The sequence below is a fragment of the Salvia splendens genome, chromosome 7 (genome assembly GCF_004379255.2).
Source record: "Salvia splendens isolate huo1 chromosome 7, SspV2, whole genome shotgun sequence".
NCBI classification, from domain to species: domain Eukaryota; kingdom Viridiplantae; phylum Streptophyta; class Magnoliopsida; order Lamiales; family Lamiaceae; genus Salvia; species Salvia splendens.
Window position 1 is genome coordinate 2,352,041 of NC_056038.1, and position 16,302 is coordinate 2,368,342.

General features: G+C 37.9%; 3 protein-coding genes across 5 annotated transcripts; 2 read left to right on the forward strand and 1 right to left on the reverse strand.

Annotated features, from left to right (window-relative positions):
• Positions 1-4,272: 4,272 nt before the first annotated feature.
• LOC121811087 lies at positions 4,273-6,352 on the forward strand. Of its 3 annotated transcripts, none has more exons than XR_006052505.1 (3): positions 4,273-4,350; positions 5,708-5,823; positions 5,919-6,352. XR_006052505.1 is itself a non-coding variant. In XM_042211879.1 (3 exons), the coding sequence occupies exons 2-3, from the start codon at positions 5,737-5,739 to the stop codon at positions 6,049-6,051; spliced, it is 216 nt and encodes a 71-aa protein (XP_042067813.1). In that variant the 5' UTR covers positions 4,273-4,350; positions 5,708-5,736; the 3' UTR covers positions 6,052-6,352. The 3 variants fall into 3 exon arrangements, 1 of the variants encoding a protein (XP_042067813.1); XM_042211879.1 differs by having other exon boundaries at positions 5,708-5,819; XR_006052506.1 differs by having other exon boundaries at positions 4,281-4,333; positions 5,708-5,819.
• Positions 6,353-11,299: 4,947 nt separating this feature from the next.
• Positions 11,300-14,321, forward strand: LOC121741881 (pheophorbide a oxygenase, chloroplastic-like). Its single transcript, XM_042134812.1, has 7 exons — positions 11,300-11,982; positions 12,083-12,318; positions 12,487-12,613; positions 13,142-13,278; positions 13,437-13,596; positions 13,669-13,944; positions 14,003-14,321. The coding sequence occupies exons 1-7, from the start codon at positions 11,563-11,565 to the stop codon at positions 14,255-14,257; spliced, it is 1,611 nt and encodes a 536-aa protein (XP_041990746.1). The 5' UTR covers positions 11,300-11,562; the 3' UTR covers positions 14,258-14,321.
• A 55-nt stretch (positions 14,322-14,376) lies between these two features.
• On the reverse strand, positions 14,377-14,960 carry LOC121741882 (probable histone H2B.1). The gene has a single exon (XM_042134813.1). The coding sequence runs from the start codon at positions 14,916-14,918 to the stop codon at positions 14,472-14,474; it is 447 nt and encodes a 148-aa protein (XP_041990747.1). The 5' UTR covers positions 14,919-14,960; the 3' UTR covers positions 14,377-14,471.
• Positions 14,961-16,302: the final 1,342 nt, after the last annotated feature.

The following is a 16,302-nucleotide window of genomic DNA, read 5'->3' on the forward strand; positions in this document are numbered from 1 at the left end:
AAAGATGCGACAATTATTGGTATAGTTAGCTCTGAGCATTACTTAAGATCCTCTTTTATTCACAAATTCTTGATTTTGGAAGTTTGTAGCGAATTACTACCTACTTTTTTTCTTTTCAACTGTGCTTTCGCACCTACAGTATTATCTGTAGCAGTAATTTGTTTATTGATAAAATTGGTTAATTCATAGCAGCACTTATTATGATGCAAGTGTTTTATAAAATTGTGCGTCAAAGAAAGAGATTATATTGAACATGCAAAAATGTAAACTTAGCTTCTTATTTTCTCACTTGTAAAAACCATTTTAATCCACTATCCAGTAAGGGCTACCGATTATATGAACTTGGAGGATTGTTAGAGCATCCATAGTGGGGGTGGGGCGGATGATAGTCCACCCAATGCATCAGGCGGGCTCGGGCGAGCTATCGTCCGCCATTATAGCCTTGCGGACGATGTCTGACGCATCGTCCGCGCCCTATACATCGTCCGTGGACGATGGTGTCGAAACACGCATCGTCCGCCCCACTGCAGGTCATGCGGATGATATCACGGATGATGCAACGTGTTTTCCTTTTTTTTTCGAAATTTTATCTATTTAAACCTTATTTCTCATTCCATTTTCCACACCAAATTTTCTCTCCCATCTCGCACTTTCCCCACACACCAGTATTTCTCTCCCAATCTTTCTCACTAAAAAAATGAGACTCGGCGACGACTGGAGTACCTCGGAGGGCATTACTTGGGACTTGACTCGGGCCTTATTCGATTGCGTTCATGAGGCTGCAGCGGAATGCTTGGCCGAAATGGAGTGCGAAGTGGCGGAGCAGGCCCGAGCGGTGGAGTAGGTCCAGGCGGTGCAGATCTCGAGATCGATTCTACGTTGGACGTTTGTTCACCGCGAGCACGACGTAGCTCACCAATGTCTGTTCGCAGATTATTTTGACGAGCAACCACGGTGGGGCCCGACAGTTTTTCACCGCCGTTTTAGAATGCGGCAAGATCTTTTTCTCAGCATTGTCCAAACGTTGGGGGCACGTGATGAATACTTCTAGCAGACCCGGGCTTACGCCGTTGCAGAAGTGCACGGTTGCGCTCCAGCAGTTGGCCTACGGCACCACGGCGGACATGTTCGACGAGTACCTTCACGTCGGGGAGACAACTGGCCGCGAGTGCCTGAAGAATTTTTGTAGGGGAGTTGTGGAGGCTTATAGCAACACATATTTGCGAAAGCCGACTGCTGAGGATTGTCAGGCCCTGATGAAGATGCACGAGACTGCGCACGGCTTTCCTGGAATGTTAGGGAGCATCGATTGTATGCATTGGGAGTGGAAGAAGTGCCCGACGACGTGGATAGGCCAATTTACTAGTGGATACAAGGGCACCCGACGATGATCCTCGAAGCCTTCGCTGACCATCGGCTCTGGATCTGGCATGCTTACTTTGGTGTAGCGGGGTCGAACAACGACATCAACGTCCTCAACTCATCCAACCTCTTCACCGAGCAATGCAATGGCAGCGGCCCGACCATCAACTTCACTGCCAATGGACGCCAATATCATATGGGGTACTACTTGGCCGATGACATATACCCAAGGTGGCCTGTTTTTGTAAAGATGATCAGCTGCCCAATGGGTGACAAGAGAGTTTTATTTGCGCAAAAGCAGGAGGCTGCGCGAAAGGATGTGGAGCCGGCATTTGGTGTGCTCCAAGCGCGGTGGGCAATAGTGAAAGGTCTAGCGCGTTTCTGGTTCAATGAAGTCATCGCCGATGTCATGTATGCGTGCATCATTTTGCATAACATGATAGTCGAACACGAATGTGGAAGAGTCACTGATTGGGGCGATGATGAAGGTGGATCTAGCTCCAGCACGGCGACCCCACCTCACGTTCGAGGATTATCGATGGGCTTCAATGAGGTTCTATCTAGACAGGCCTCAATGCGCAACCAACAAGATCATGCTCAGCTCATGAAACGACATGATTGAAGAAGTTTGAGACCGTAACCGCCGTTGAGAATTTGTAGTTTTTTTTAATTTCGTACTGTAATGTTTGAATTTTTAATGAAATGAAGTTTTTTTTTCCAATTTTTGTAGTGTTTTAAATATTTAAATAAATAAAATATTTAGGGCGGCCTATAGGGCATCCAATGCAGGTAAATGGGTAGGTGGATAAAATGCTGATGTGACGGAGCATAGGGCTCCCCATTGTGGATGCCCTTAGAGCATCCGCAACAATGGGTATTTTGTCCTTATTGAGAGCGCATTGTGCCGGCATGATGCACTGTGGAGCGATGGGACGTCGAAAATCCTCACAATTCTGGCTCATGCTTGAATGAGTACACAAAAGATAAAGAAGTCGTAGCTTAGTGAGAACAGAAGCGTCTATGTTATCATATGACATGCCAATATTACAAAGTAAAATCATATTATGAGTATTAGTTTATACTACCATGTCTCTAAAAATTTGTCACTTATTCAAATTTTCGTCAGTCCTTACAAATTTATCACATTTTACTTTTATTATTGTTGGTAGTGGATCCATATTCTCATTTGCACTCACATTTTATTACAAAACTAATATAAAAAATGGGATCCACCTGCCACTAACTTTTTCTATTCAATTTGTATTACATTTCTTCACTTTGTATTACATTTCTTAGAACTCGTGTCAGATTAAATGGTGACAAATTATAAGGGAATGAGGGAGTAGTATTTATTTATTTTTGCACGTATAGGACTTGCTAACAAAGATGGACTAATCCCTGTTTTTAGATCCGTAAATCGATTATTTATATTACAGGGAAATTAAAATTAAAAAGTCGCCCTTATTTCACAAGAAGAGATACGGAGTAATAATTAATTAATATCAACGGATTCCATGTTCTTAACTGATGGACTCATTACTTAAATCTTCATTACCATGTTTTAATATATTGATTTCTCTAGGATTTACCGAATTCATTAAAAAGAAATTAAATAAATGCATTGGCCTTAATTTAAATGCTACAAACTCAGACGCTCACTATAAAATGGCTTCACTTGCTTTTAATCTTTTACATCATCGGAGTATCAAAAAAAGTTTAATAATAACAATGTCTCGTGTTTATCTTTTTACAGTAGTCTTGAGTCTCTTGTTTTGTATTGCTTTGTCACAAATAAGCAATGAAGAAGATTCAACATCATCGAATTTAAGTCTTACTGACAGAATGTTGGAGGAAGAAAATGACATGTTGGATCAACATCGTCATGCTCCATCGCCTCATGGCCACCATGCACAAGCTCCACACCATCACCACCATCGTCGTGGCCACCACCACCATGCCCATGCTCCTAACCACCATCACCATGCTCATGCTCCTAGTCCTAGCCACCATCACCATGCTCATGCTCCTACTCCAAGCCACCATCATGCCCATGCTCCTGCTCCAAAAGGCCATCACCATGGCCTTGCATAATTGAATGGTTAAGTCTGTAAGATTTTGGAGAGTTTCTAAATTAGCAAGAATAAAAGAGAGATTTAAGAGAGGATTTAGTTCTTTATGATTGTTTTTATGCAATGGTTAATCTTGTACCACAAGATTTATGAGTTTATAATTTAAATAAAATCAAAGAGAGATTTATGAGATGATTTGTTTGTTTATAGTTTTTTATGCAATTCTATATAATCAAGTCAATTCTATGGTTTTTGTGCAATGGTTAACTTAGTAGATGTTTGTAAACCATCAGTTTTTGTTACTATATACATTGAAACCATGGGTTAAAGTTTTGATATGTACATTGAAATCTTTTTTTGATTCAATTGTTTCATCATGTGCACATGAAAGGGATTTTAGTTGTTGGTTTCTTATCACTTATGTCTACCATATAAGATATGCATTTATGTTTTGGTGGCTTTTCTAATTGGTCCTAGTAATTGGCTCTTCTCTTGCATGATTTATCAAACATTTCATATATTTTCTAATTGGTCCTAGTCCTAGTAATTGGCTCTTGCATGATTTATCAAACATTTCTTATATGAATACACAAAAGACTAAAAAGAGGTTGTAGCTTAGTGAGAAAAGAAACGTCTATGAATAGTGATGAGGTAATGAGAGAATGGATATGTAAATCCAATAATTAGTAGTAGTAAAATTAGTACTAGTACTCCGCAGTTTATAAGTGGGCTTTTACATAATATTATACGTGGGCTAAGTGAAAACCAATGGGCTTAGAATTACTGATTAGGGCCCAAATTAGTAATTTTAATCTTTTGCTCGTCACTTCTCAGTTCACTTCTAGAAGCTTCAGTTCTCAGCTCCATCACCACACGGCGGCAGCGGCGGCTAGATTCAGCCTGTGAGTTACCATTTCCGGTAAATATTTTTTTATTGTTATTTTTTATGCCTATCACATGGAATTTAGTCGGAGTATACGTCGATTGACGTTATTAATCACTTCAATGGTTTGTCATAACAATGTATTCGTTTTTTGCGATTCAAAATTTCAATCGGAGCTTCTCCGATTTTTAGGTTTTGTGTTTCCTTCCGAAATTTCGATGTCGCCGGTCTTCTTTGTGTTATGCAGCTCGCGTAATTGCTTAAATTGTTGAGTTTAGGTGTTTAATTGTACTAGCTGGAAAGTATCTTCTGCTTTTTATGAAATTGGGAATATATCTCGTTTGGAAATGTTTTACATTTTGACTTCCTTAATTTTGGCATGTGAGAGATGATTAGTCTTTGTAAAGATACTGCACAAGGAAGGCTGCAGATAGATAGAAAGAGAAGGGGATTACTGAAAAAATTGTGAATTTTTAGGGGAGTTTGGTTGAAAAATGTGTAAATACTTTGACAAAGAACAAAAAGTTCAAGATGCTTGGATAAAAGAATTCGAAAGATCCAGTCATTCTATGATCAAGTCCCACAAATGGCACTAAGCAATGCTTTTGGCTTTCTCTGCTTTGGTCTTGATACAGAGTGTGCAAAAGATCTTGGTGCTTGCTTTTTAGAAGAAGAATGTATGCGCCTGTTTGAATGCCTAAACAGCCTTCTTATCACGGTTGCTTTCGCCTGCATTTGCCCTCCCCATTGTTACACTTTGTGCCTCTTTTTTTATCATCCTCTTAACATAATAACATAATATCTGTAATTTTTTTTTTCTAAACTGATATTTGATCATCTGCATATTCACTGTATGACTATTCCGTGACTGCACTCATTCGTGTATGGAATGCTCTACAATTTTATGGGTGTTCTTGCAAGGATTGAAGATGGTTGCTTCATGGAAATTTAATCATTTGCTACCCCCCTTGAAGAAACATTTTTATTTATTCAAGTTACTGTTGATAGCCTGTAATTTGGCAAGTGAATTCTATTGATGCATCCATGATGTTTTCTTTACGGTGATTATTTTAGTTGGACGTAAATGTGTATGGTAGTTTATTTTCTAAACTCTGTAAAATGTCCACTTTTCTGTTGATCAAAAAGGTTAGGGCCTCACATTAACATGATATGCATACAATTATATGCTAATGCAATTAAGTCTGTTTGAGAGTTTGATTTGCAAGTTTCTTGTTTCCTCTGTTATCATAGGAAAGTTATACGATGAAGGATGTGTCTAATGGATGTGCTTTCTTGTATTCTATGTTGTCACTAGTTGCAACTGTTTTGTAAATTCTGCATATGATGTGACTTGTTTCTTTGATTTCAGTTCTCATAAACTCTCTGTTCTCAGATTATCAGTTGATTCTTTAACCAATCTTGATGTCACGCAAGCGCAACGTCGTTGTGGCCACAGGCTTAGTGGTTTTTGCATCGGCCGGATTGGCATTTCCCTTCTACATGGCGTAGGTGAACTTGTCAAACGAGTAATATGGTTGAGATTTCTCACCTCACCTAATTTGGTTAGTCTGATTCCAATTCTCGCACTGCCCTGTTGTATATAGGTCGAAGTCATCCAAGGGTCCCGTGATAGACTCATCAAAGCCGCTGCCCCCTCAAGCAACTTTCCGCGGACCTTACATCAATACTGGCTCACGCGATATTGGACCCGATTCTAAAATCTATCCTAAGAAATAGTTTGCTTCTCTCATGGTAGGAAAATGTGGACTCTTGCTTCAACCAAACACGGGCATTGTCGTGCTCCATCGCCTCATAGCCACCGCGCACAAGCGCCACGCCGCCACCGCTGCCACCAAGCTCATGCTTATTTGTTTAAGTTTGTACTAGAAAATTTATGAATGTTTGAATAGCATATCCTTTTTAATGTCTATGACCACACTTAGTTATAGTCACATTATCTTCTTTTTTCGAATTAACTTATAATGCAAGATTGATTTTCACTAAATAAATTTTTGGTCTATAGTTCCAATTTTCTTAACTAATTTGAATAGACCATATATAACTTCTGAGCGTAATTTTATGTTTTTATTTTTATAAACAAAGTTAAAAACATATTGAAATGTGAATTCAAAATCTCTTTACAATTTTCTTAATTTTTAAAAGAAATAAAATAAACACTAAAGAAATGCTACCTGTTTAACAATTCTTACTACTATTAAATAAATAATCAATGTTCGTAATTAATGTACCATGTTTAATTCCTGAAACTGAAAATTAATTCTGATACATAATATCCCTAAACTTTATTGAGCAAGATATAATTCTATTAACGCCACAAACCCATATTTTGTAGTAATATAAAAGGCACTGGCACTCTTTCCTTGCAAATTGCAATATTTCCATCAAGAAATTCCAAAATGTCTCGCATCTACTCTTTTGTGACAATTGGCACTCTCTTATTTTTCATTTCTCTCACAAGGGCTCAAAATGTGGATATAGAAGATTCAACATTCTCAAATTCTGATCTTACCCAAGTAGTGGAAGATCAATTGGCATGGAATCTTGAATCATCCGATCATGAACCATCACACCATGACCATGATCATGCACATGCTCCACATCACCACCACCACCACCACCGCGGCGGCCGCCACCACCACCATGATCATGCTCATGCTCCGAGTCATGGTCACCGCCACCATGCTCATCCACCACTACATGATTAACATTGTATCCCAAAATATACGAGTATTTGAACCATTTCTTTCGTAATGGGAGAATTAGCCTTATTATATTTCACCAACATATATCTATATGAGCATTGTGTTACTACCATTTATAATGGCTAATGAATCAATTTGTCACACATTTCATATACTGTATGATATATCTGATGCATAAAGTCATCGTTTTATCAACTTAGTTGGTAACACATTTATCCACCAATTAAAAGATTGAATGTTTGAGCGGTCATAGGTTAAATTTCTGTGATGATCGAATGATAGTTGGTAATTATCATTTAGTATCCATCGTTTCATTTCTGGGAATAAAACGTCCTGCAAAAAAAATTATAGTGATCGAAATAAGGACGTGACAACCAAAATTACACGTCGATTGAGTAATCGATGTGTAATTTTGGGTAGCCAACATGTGACTTGGGTAATCGAGATGTAATTTCAGTTGTCACGTGGATATATTATGACCCCTAGAAATTTCTTGAAGGGTATTTTATTCTAAAAGATGAACGATGAGTACCAAATGGTAATTACCTAAATAGGAGGATACATATTTTTGGATAAATGTCCCAAACGATGACTCAAAATCGACCATTTACCGTAATTTTTATTCAAGAAAATTAAAGATATATCGATTAGCGATTAAAATAAATACTTCGAATTTTTTTCTTTTTTAAAATAATCGATTGCAATATGGTGTTTTTTTTCGTGATTACACTCTATATATTCGTCTGGGTACACATACAACAGAAGTTGACACATCAAGAGTTCAACAATCAATTATTTATCCTAATTATCAAACTACAGTATGTTGTGATATAACATGCCATTATTACGAAATATAATTATATATTCGTATTAGTGTATACGAGTATTATCTATTTATTTTTGGACGTATAGAACTAGCTAAAAAAGATGGACTAATCCCTATTTTTGGATCCATATATCGATTTTTTAAATTACAGAAAAAAATGAAAATTAAAAGTCGGCCCCCTTATTTCACAAGAAGAGATACGGAGTAATAATTAATTAATATCAACTGATTACATATTCTAACTGATGGATTCATTACTTAAATCGTCATTAAAATGTTTTAGTATATTGATTTCTCTATGATCTATCGAATTCATTAAGAAGAGATTAAATAAATGCATTGGCCTTAATTTAAATTCTACAAACCCATCCGCTCACTATAAAATGGCTTCACTTGTTGTCAATCTTTACATCATCGGAATATTAGAAAAAGTTCAATAATGACAATGTCTCGTGTTTACCTTTTAACACTGTTCTCGAGTCTCTTGTTTTGCGTTGTTCTATCACAAATAAACAATGAAGAAGATTCAACATCTTCAAATGTAAGTCTTACCGACAGAATGTTGGAGGAAGAAAATAACATGTTGGATCTACATCGTCGAGCTCCATCGCCACATGGCCACCATGCACAAGCTCCACACCATCACCACCATCATCGCGGCCATCACCACCATGCTCATGCTCCTAGTCATGGTCACCATGCTCATGCTCCTAGTCCAAGCCACCATCATGCCCATGCTCCTACTCCAAAAGGCCATCACCATGGACATGCATAATAGTTAATATAATGGCTAAGTTTGATTTTGAAGAGTTTCAAATTTAGCAAAAAAAAAAGAGAGGTTTATGAGAGGATATAGTTCTTTATGATTGTTTTTATGCAATGGTTAAGTTTGTACCACAAGATTTATGAGATTCCAATTTTAATTTAATCAAAGAGAGATTTATGAGATCATTTGGTTGTTATGATTTTTTATGCAATGGTTAACTTAGTATGTTTGTAAATCATGAGTTTTTATTGCTATGCTTTATAGTTTTGATATATACATCGAACCATTATGTGATTTGATTGTGGTTCATCACGTGCACATGAAAGGGAGTTTAGCCGTGGGTTTCCTATCACTTATATGCTATGTTCTGGTCACTTCTTTAACTGGTTTCACAGCAATTGACTCTTGCATAATAGATTGTACACTTTTCTTATATTCATTAGTTTGTTTTATGTGTGGGTTTTGCTCATTTTTCTTAACAAAACAAAAAGATGCAAATTGCCGGAAATTTCGTCAAATTTTGGTCTGTCCTACAACTTTCAAAATTAGCCGAAAAATCATCAAATTTGTATTTATTCTCGTCTATCCCACAACAAACAAAAGTTTATTAATTCAAGCAAATAACATTATTTTCTTTATAGATATATAATGGGGGTGCGTTATATTGCTAACTATTTAACTCTGCTAACTCATCAATGCAGTGTATTAAAAATGTCAACACGGTGACATTAAAATGTCAACACATTATATTGAAGTTCAACAAAATCATGTGTTGACATTTTTAATACATTGCGTTGATGAGTTAGCAAGTTAGCAACTTAAGAAAGTTAGCAATTAATCACACCGAGTATTATTTAACTCATGATAACAGTGAAGTCAAACTTATGATTTCTTTCATATCATATATTCCTGCAGTTCCACCTTCATTAGAAGATGAGGATATTATGGAAATAGTATATAATTCACTTAGTAATTAAACCAAAAGATAGAGATGAACGAAACAAATGATAGACATTCAAAAATGTCAAAATTAATATAGGTTGAGATTTGAATGCAAATATCAAAATTCACAACTGCAGTTATATATGATGAATCTGATCCATATAGTCTTGGGCTTTGATCTATAAAGTAGTCGTCTTATGCACAATTAAATGTTGAATGTGTAATTATGACTTACTATTTGAAATATAAAATAAAATGGGTCAATTGTTGTAATCTTTTACCGTACTGAATTATGAACAAATTCTTGTCAAAAAATTGAACATACAATATATTAGTAATAATATGTAATATAATCTTGTACTGTATGAAATATTGGATGTATAGAACTAACTAACTAAATCGATCTTCTTACATGAAAATGAAAATTAAAAGTCTCCCTAATTTCACAAGAATAGATAGTAGTAATAAATAATAATTAATATCAATGGATTCCATGTTCCTACCGATGGATTCATTACTTAAATGGTCATTAACATATTGATTCCTCTAGGATTTATCGAATTCATTAAGAACAAATTATAATAATTGTATTGGCTTTAATTTAAATGATACTACTCATATGCTCATTATAAAAGGGCTTCACTTGTTTTCAATATTTACATCACCGGAATAACAGAAAAAGTCTAGAATAACAATGTCTCGTATTTATCTTTCCGTATTGATCTTGAGTCTCTTGTTTTGTATTGCTCTATCACAAATAGACAATGGAGATTCGACATCATCGGATCTAAGTCTTACTGACAAGATCCTGGATGAAGAAGATGACATGTCGGATTTGCACCACGCACAAGCTCCACTCCACCACCATGGTCGCCGCCGCCGCTGCCACCACCACCACCATGCCCATGCTCCTGCTCCGGGTAAAGGCCATCATCATGCCCATGCTCCAAGTCCTAGCCACCATCATGCCCATGCTCCAACTCCAAATCATGGCCATCACCATGGTCATGCACCAGCACCATTAGATGGTTAAGTTTGCACCAAAAGATTCATGAGAGGTGTTTACTTAAAATAAAATAAGGAGATTTATTAGAGGATTTGGTTCTTTTTGAATTCTACACTCAACTTAAATTTTATATTCTTTGAACAACTCATTCACATTAGGTGATTTTAATTTATAATCTGTTACTCCGTACTTATTAGAAGAGAAAAAGTATTATCCGTTGAATTTCGGTTAATAGATGTTTTTTTAATCACAAGTTCTTATTGCTATATATGCATTGGTTTATATTAGTCGTAGTATTCTATAAGTGGTGATAAGTTGAGAAAAAAAAGTAGTCGAAAGTCAATATTTGATTTGTCATGTATGACTACTTTTCAAAATTTGAATATATCACCAAATTATAAAAAAAAACATTTGTTCCATGACAGTTTTTTTTAAAGGAAACGATTAGCATATATAAATTTTTTGATGATATTAATAAATAATTATTTAAATGTATATCAATGTAACAATATGGTTGATTAAACATTGTTATTTTGAATTTGAAAATATAAAAACATAACAAAACAAATTTGATTACATGAGACAATTGACAAATTTTCAAATATCATGCGAGTAAAACACTTTTTCTTTTCTATTTGATTTTTTCGTTTCTTTTTTCGTGGCCTAAATTTTTTCATCGAGCGATTAGAAATTTCGAGTACAAAAAATATCTGCTGTCACTGTAAAATCAGACGCAAATTCTGCAGTTAATCAAGCTCGACTAATGGTAGATGATTCCAGAAAAATACGTATAATTCGATCCTTGCACGCAAAGCCTTCTTCCAACCCCACAATTCTTCTTTCCAAACCCAATTCAAAGTGTGATCATAGACGAATTAATCATAATTTCCAACACTGCTCCATCAAAAAAGATTGGTTTTTTATAAAACAAGCTACGAATCGTTGGTAGTTGGAGCTACTGTCTGTCGAAATTACCCAAAACAATATGGTGGTTGTTTCTCTAGCTTCATCAGCACCGATCTTCCACTGCACTGGTAGTAGCTTGCCGCGAACCCCCTTATGCTCTGTACGTGTTTGTGGAAATGCCTCACAGAAAAGGAGAAAGGTTTTCGACAATCCACTGCGCGTAGCTGCGCCGTCGTCCGCTTCTACCGCCGCCGCTTCTGACGAGGATCGAGAAAACGTAGAGCCGTCGATCGAGATCGAAGATTTGGAAGAGGATTCGTCTTCGAAGTTTTCTTGGAGAGATCATTGGTATCCTGTTTCACTCGTGGAAGATCTCGACCCTCGTTATCCGACGCCGTTTCAGCTGCTGAACCGTGACCTAGTTCTCTGGTTCGACAATTCTGCCTCGCAATGGGTTGCTTTCGATGACAAATGCCCCCACAGGCTCGCTCCTTTATCAGTAAATTCTTGACTCAAATCTCTCATTTCTTGAAATCTATGCGTAGATCACAGTTTTCAGCTATCAAATTGATTGATTGGTTGTTATGATTGCGGTGTAGGAAGGGAGGATAGATGAGAACGGGCATTTGCAGTGCTCATATCATGGGTGGTCCTTTGATGGATGCGGCTCGTGCAGCCGGATACCTCAGGCGGCCTCGCAAGGGCCGGAGGCGCGTGCTGTTAAGTCTCCGAGGGCATGTGCAACGAGGTTTCCAACCATGGTTTCTCAAGGCCTTCTCTTTGTTTGGCCTGATGAGAAAGGATGGGAAAGAGCTCAAGCCACCATTCCTCCAAAGTAAACCTTTTATGATATTATTATAATTTTGTTTTATAGTATTTCAACTGAATTTCTAAGTAGACTAATATATGAGTGTTGGATTGTTGGTGCAGTTGATTAAGATTTGTTTTGATTGTTCAAGAATGAATGGTTTAACTGGTTGTCTCTTTTGGATTGATGGTGAAGGTTGCCTGAGGATTTCGACAAGCCTGAGTTTTCATCGGTGACGATCCAGCGCGATCTGTACTATGGCTACGATACTCTCATGGAGAATGTCTCTGATCCATCCCACATTGACTTCGCACACCATAAGGTAAAATATTGAGACCTTAGGAATCCATTTTTATGAATAGTTTACAATGCTTCTTGTTTAATTCTGTTGGTCTTGACTCTGCAAATATTTAAAACCTTCTTAGTTGTTCCATACTCTCTAGACTGTTCACTGTTGTCCTATATTAAGAGACTTTACAAATTCACGAAGCTGTACTACTGTTTTGCTATATTGTGATTTGAGTTCATCGCCTCCCTAGTCACCGGTGCTCCAATAATGGCTACGAGGCGCTCTAGGCATTGCATCATAATCAAGGAAATGGTTTGATGCAAGACTAATGTATTTATCTATTTTGGAACAGAGCTTTATAGTTAGCATGATAACAAATTATGAGCAGCTATGGTTCATTCATACTAGTTTCAATGGTTCTTATAGTTTCTTCTAAAATTCAAATCTTTTAGTAGTAAATTAGTCATGAGGCTCCATAGGATGAGTAACTGGTTGCAAGTGACCGAGTAAGGTATTAGCATTGAGTTGCAGTTTCTCCGCTCTTACGAATGCTATTAATAGGTTACTGGTAGACGAGATAGAGCGAAGCCATTACCCTTCAAGATGGAGTCAAGTGGACCTTGGGGTTTCGCCGGTGCAAATGATGACAATCCGAAAATCAGTTCTAAGTTTATTGCCCCATGCTATTTTATCAATAAGTAAGTTCATCTTGAACAAAATGTAACTAGTTCGCTTTTCGACTATGTTGTTTTTTTTAAATTAACTCCGGGAGAAAATTACAAATAAACTCATATACCTACTGCCTCGTGCTGATATGGTCTCGATTTTATCCCCCTCGTTGCTTCGCTATATTCAGGGTTGAGATCGACACAAAGCTTCCAATTGTAGGTGACCAAAAATGGGTAATATGGATCTGCTCCTTCAACGTCCCAATGGTGCCCGGGAAGACCCGCTCGATTGTTTGCAGCGCCCGGAATTTCTTCCAGCTGACCATGCCTGGCCCTGCGTGGTGGCAGGTAACGCAAAACACAGTCCTTTCATCTCCCAACACAATCCATTGTTCAACTTCTAATCCATTGTGAAAACAGGTGGTTCCCCGATGGCACGAGCACTGGACTTCGAACAAGGTCTACGACGGCGACATGATCGTGCTTCAAGGCCAAGAGAAGGTCTTTCTTTCACAATCAAACAACAACGATGTCAACAAGCAATACACAAAGCTCACCTTCACCCCAACACAAGCAGACCGTTTCGTCCTCGCCTTCCGGAACTGGCTCTCCCGCCACGGCAACAGCCAGCCCCAGTGGTTTGGCACCACCGTCTCCAACCAGCCGCTCCCATCGACCGTACTATCCAAACGCCAGGTACTAATTCAACATCCAAAATTAGATTAGCAACAAACTAAATCTCAATTTCTCTCAGATGATGGACAGATACGAGCAACACACGCTCAAATGCTCATCATGTAAGAACGCACACATCGCGTTCGAGATATTGCAAAAGCTTTTAATCGGAGGAGCAATCGCCTCCGCCGCTACAGCTGGAATCCCTTCCAACATCCAGCTGCGAATCATCATCGGAGCAATAGCCATCATAGCCGCTGCATCAGCTTATGCTATACACGAATTAAGTAAGAAATTCGTTTTCGTTGATTACGTTCACGCTGACATTGATTAATTTATCCTGTTGTATAGAATTTAATTTCACAATCAAGATCGAATTATTCCTCGTTGATCCAAAATTGAGCATTTAGTTTCATGATCAAAAGCCAGTTTTGGCTAATTCAGATCGAAACAGACACCAAATGTGGGAAATTTCATCAAATCGTTCATCGTCGATACAAAATAAGCATATAACTAAACCCTAGTAAATCTAAACCATGAACAAAAACCTAAGAGCTGGTGAATTTAGTAACCGCCTTGGTTCCTTCGGAAACGGCATGCTTTGCGAGTTCGCCGGGAAGCACCAATCGGACGGCGGTCTGGATTTCCCTCGAGGTGATCGTGGGCTTCTTGTTGTACCTCGCCAATTTGGAGGATTCCTGGGCGAGCTTCTCGAAGATGTCGTTGATGAAGCTGTTCATGATCCCCATCGCCTTGCTGGAGATCCCGATGTCGGGATGGACCTGCTTGAGGACCTTGAAGATGTAGATCTTGTAGGTCTCCACGCTCTTCCTCGCCTTCTTCTTCTTCTTGTCTCCGGCGGCGGAGGCGTCCTTTGGCAGCTTCTTGCCGGCCTTAGGCTTCTTCTCCGCCGCGGGGGCTTTCTCAGCGACGGCCGATTTCTTCTCCTCCGCCGGCTTCTTCTCGGCGGGCTTCTTCTCTGCCTTGGGTGCCATTAGAGAGAGAAATTGAGGGAGTGAATGTAAAGATGGAGGGAATTGGTTGATAAGATTTGGGAATATATAAAGAGGGGCTGCGATGTGATTGGCTGGTTTGGGTGTGACGGGGATCATGCGTATAGACCGTAGGATGTAATTTGACCAACGGTGAGCGATATTTGGAATCGGTCGTGTTAGATTTGGTGACGCGGATTATGAAGGTGGACCGTTGATGATTATTAAAATAGACGGAGCAGATTTGTTGACGGGAAAAGCGGGGGATTTTGGTATGCTTAGGTTTGATATCTGCAACTGGGCCGTATATTATAAAGCCCAGATAAATGTTAATGATTTTACAAACAAATAAGAAAGCATAAATAGAAGTAGTCCATTGTTTAGTTGGATGGGTTTTGATAAATTGATTAAATTTAAACCAGAAACAGTAATTAATTTTGTATTGTATGAATCTTTCACATCTCTCAAATTAAATTAGCCTCAGTAATCTTAAATTTATGTGGCGATTGAGGATCAAAGGACTTCTTTCTCTTTGCTGAATATGATAATTATATGATTGATTATTTAAATGATTGAGATCAGAGATGGCGAAATGGGTATCGGGTAGTACCCGACCCGATACATACAATTTTCTAGTGTCGTGCAAGAACATGTATTGGACCTTCTAACATTTTGGGTATCCCGATTACTCGTTAGTTACCTATACAATGTTTTTATGGATTAAAGAGAGAAACGAGAGGTATATAAGTTATTGTTTCAAATCCATTAATAAAACAGTAATATCAATCAATTACCAAACTGTCCAAATAAGTCTAAGTCTATAAATAGTAGTGATAAAAAAAATTTATATTGGCTATGGACATAAAAAAAAAATTCGTTGTAGCCAGGGATATCGTTAATTCATCACTCGGCGATTCTAGTTTTAAAAAATTGGAACGTTAATCCACTCATTAAAGGTAGTGACTTTTAGGCGATGTTCATCGATTTTTCACAAGAATTTTGAATCAAAATCGACGATTAACCGCCCATTCTAGTTCAACTTTCGGAACCGAAATCAATTTGGTTGAATCAATATGCCCACATTCCCGGTTATGATTCAGCCTATGAGATGTAATGTCCGTTTTTTTTATTTAAGGGGTGTTTGCTTTTTGTGAATATCTTGTTTAAGATATGGTGTGGTATGTTTTATTTGTTTTATATTATTTATGGGTGTGATTATTTAGTTTTATGGTCATTTGAAAAGCAAATTAATATCTTAATTAATAAATTAAACCCCCCCTCTCTCTCGGTTTTTCTCTCCCTCTCCCTCTCTCTTTTTCGAAAACCCTCCCTCTCTCCCCACAAATCTCTCAACCTCCCCCACTCCCTCATAACCGATACCCCCCCT

What these genes read in the sequence shown, in the direction of transcription:
- LOC121811087 (XM_042211879.1), top strand. Translation starts at nt 5,737, where the DNA reads ATGTCACGCAAGCGCAACGTCGTTGTGGCCACAGGCTTAGTGGTTTTT. An exon ending in GCATTTCCCTTCTACATGGC is followed by an intron (nt 5,820 to 5,918) that starts GTAGGTGAACTT and finishes TGTTGTATATAG; the next exon opens with GTCGAAGTCATCCAAGGGTC.
- LOC121741881 (XM_042134812.1), top strand. Translation starts at nt 11,563, where the DNA reads ATGGTGGTTGTTTCTCTAGCTTCATCAGCACCGATCTTCCACTGCACT. An exon ending in TTGACTTCGCACACCATAAG is followed by an intron (nt 12,614 to 13,141) that starts GTAAAATATTGA and finishes TGCTATTAATAG; the next exon opens with GTTACTGGTAGACGAGATAG. An exon ending in CTGGCCCTGCGTGGTGGCAG is followed by an intron (nt 13,597 to 13,668) that starts GTAACGCAAAAC and finishes TTGTGAAAACAG; the next exon opens with GTGGTTCCCCGATGGCACGA.
- LOC121741882 (XM_042134813.1), bottom strand. Translation starts at nt 14,918, where the DNA reads ATGGCACCCAAGGCAGAGAAGAAGCCCGCCGAGAAGAAGCCGGCGGAG.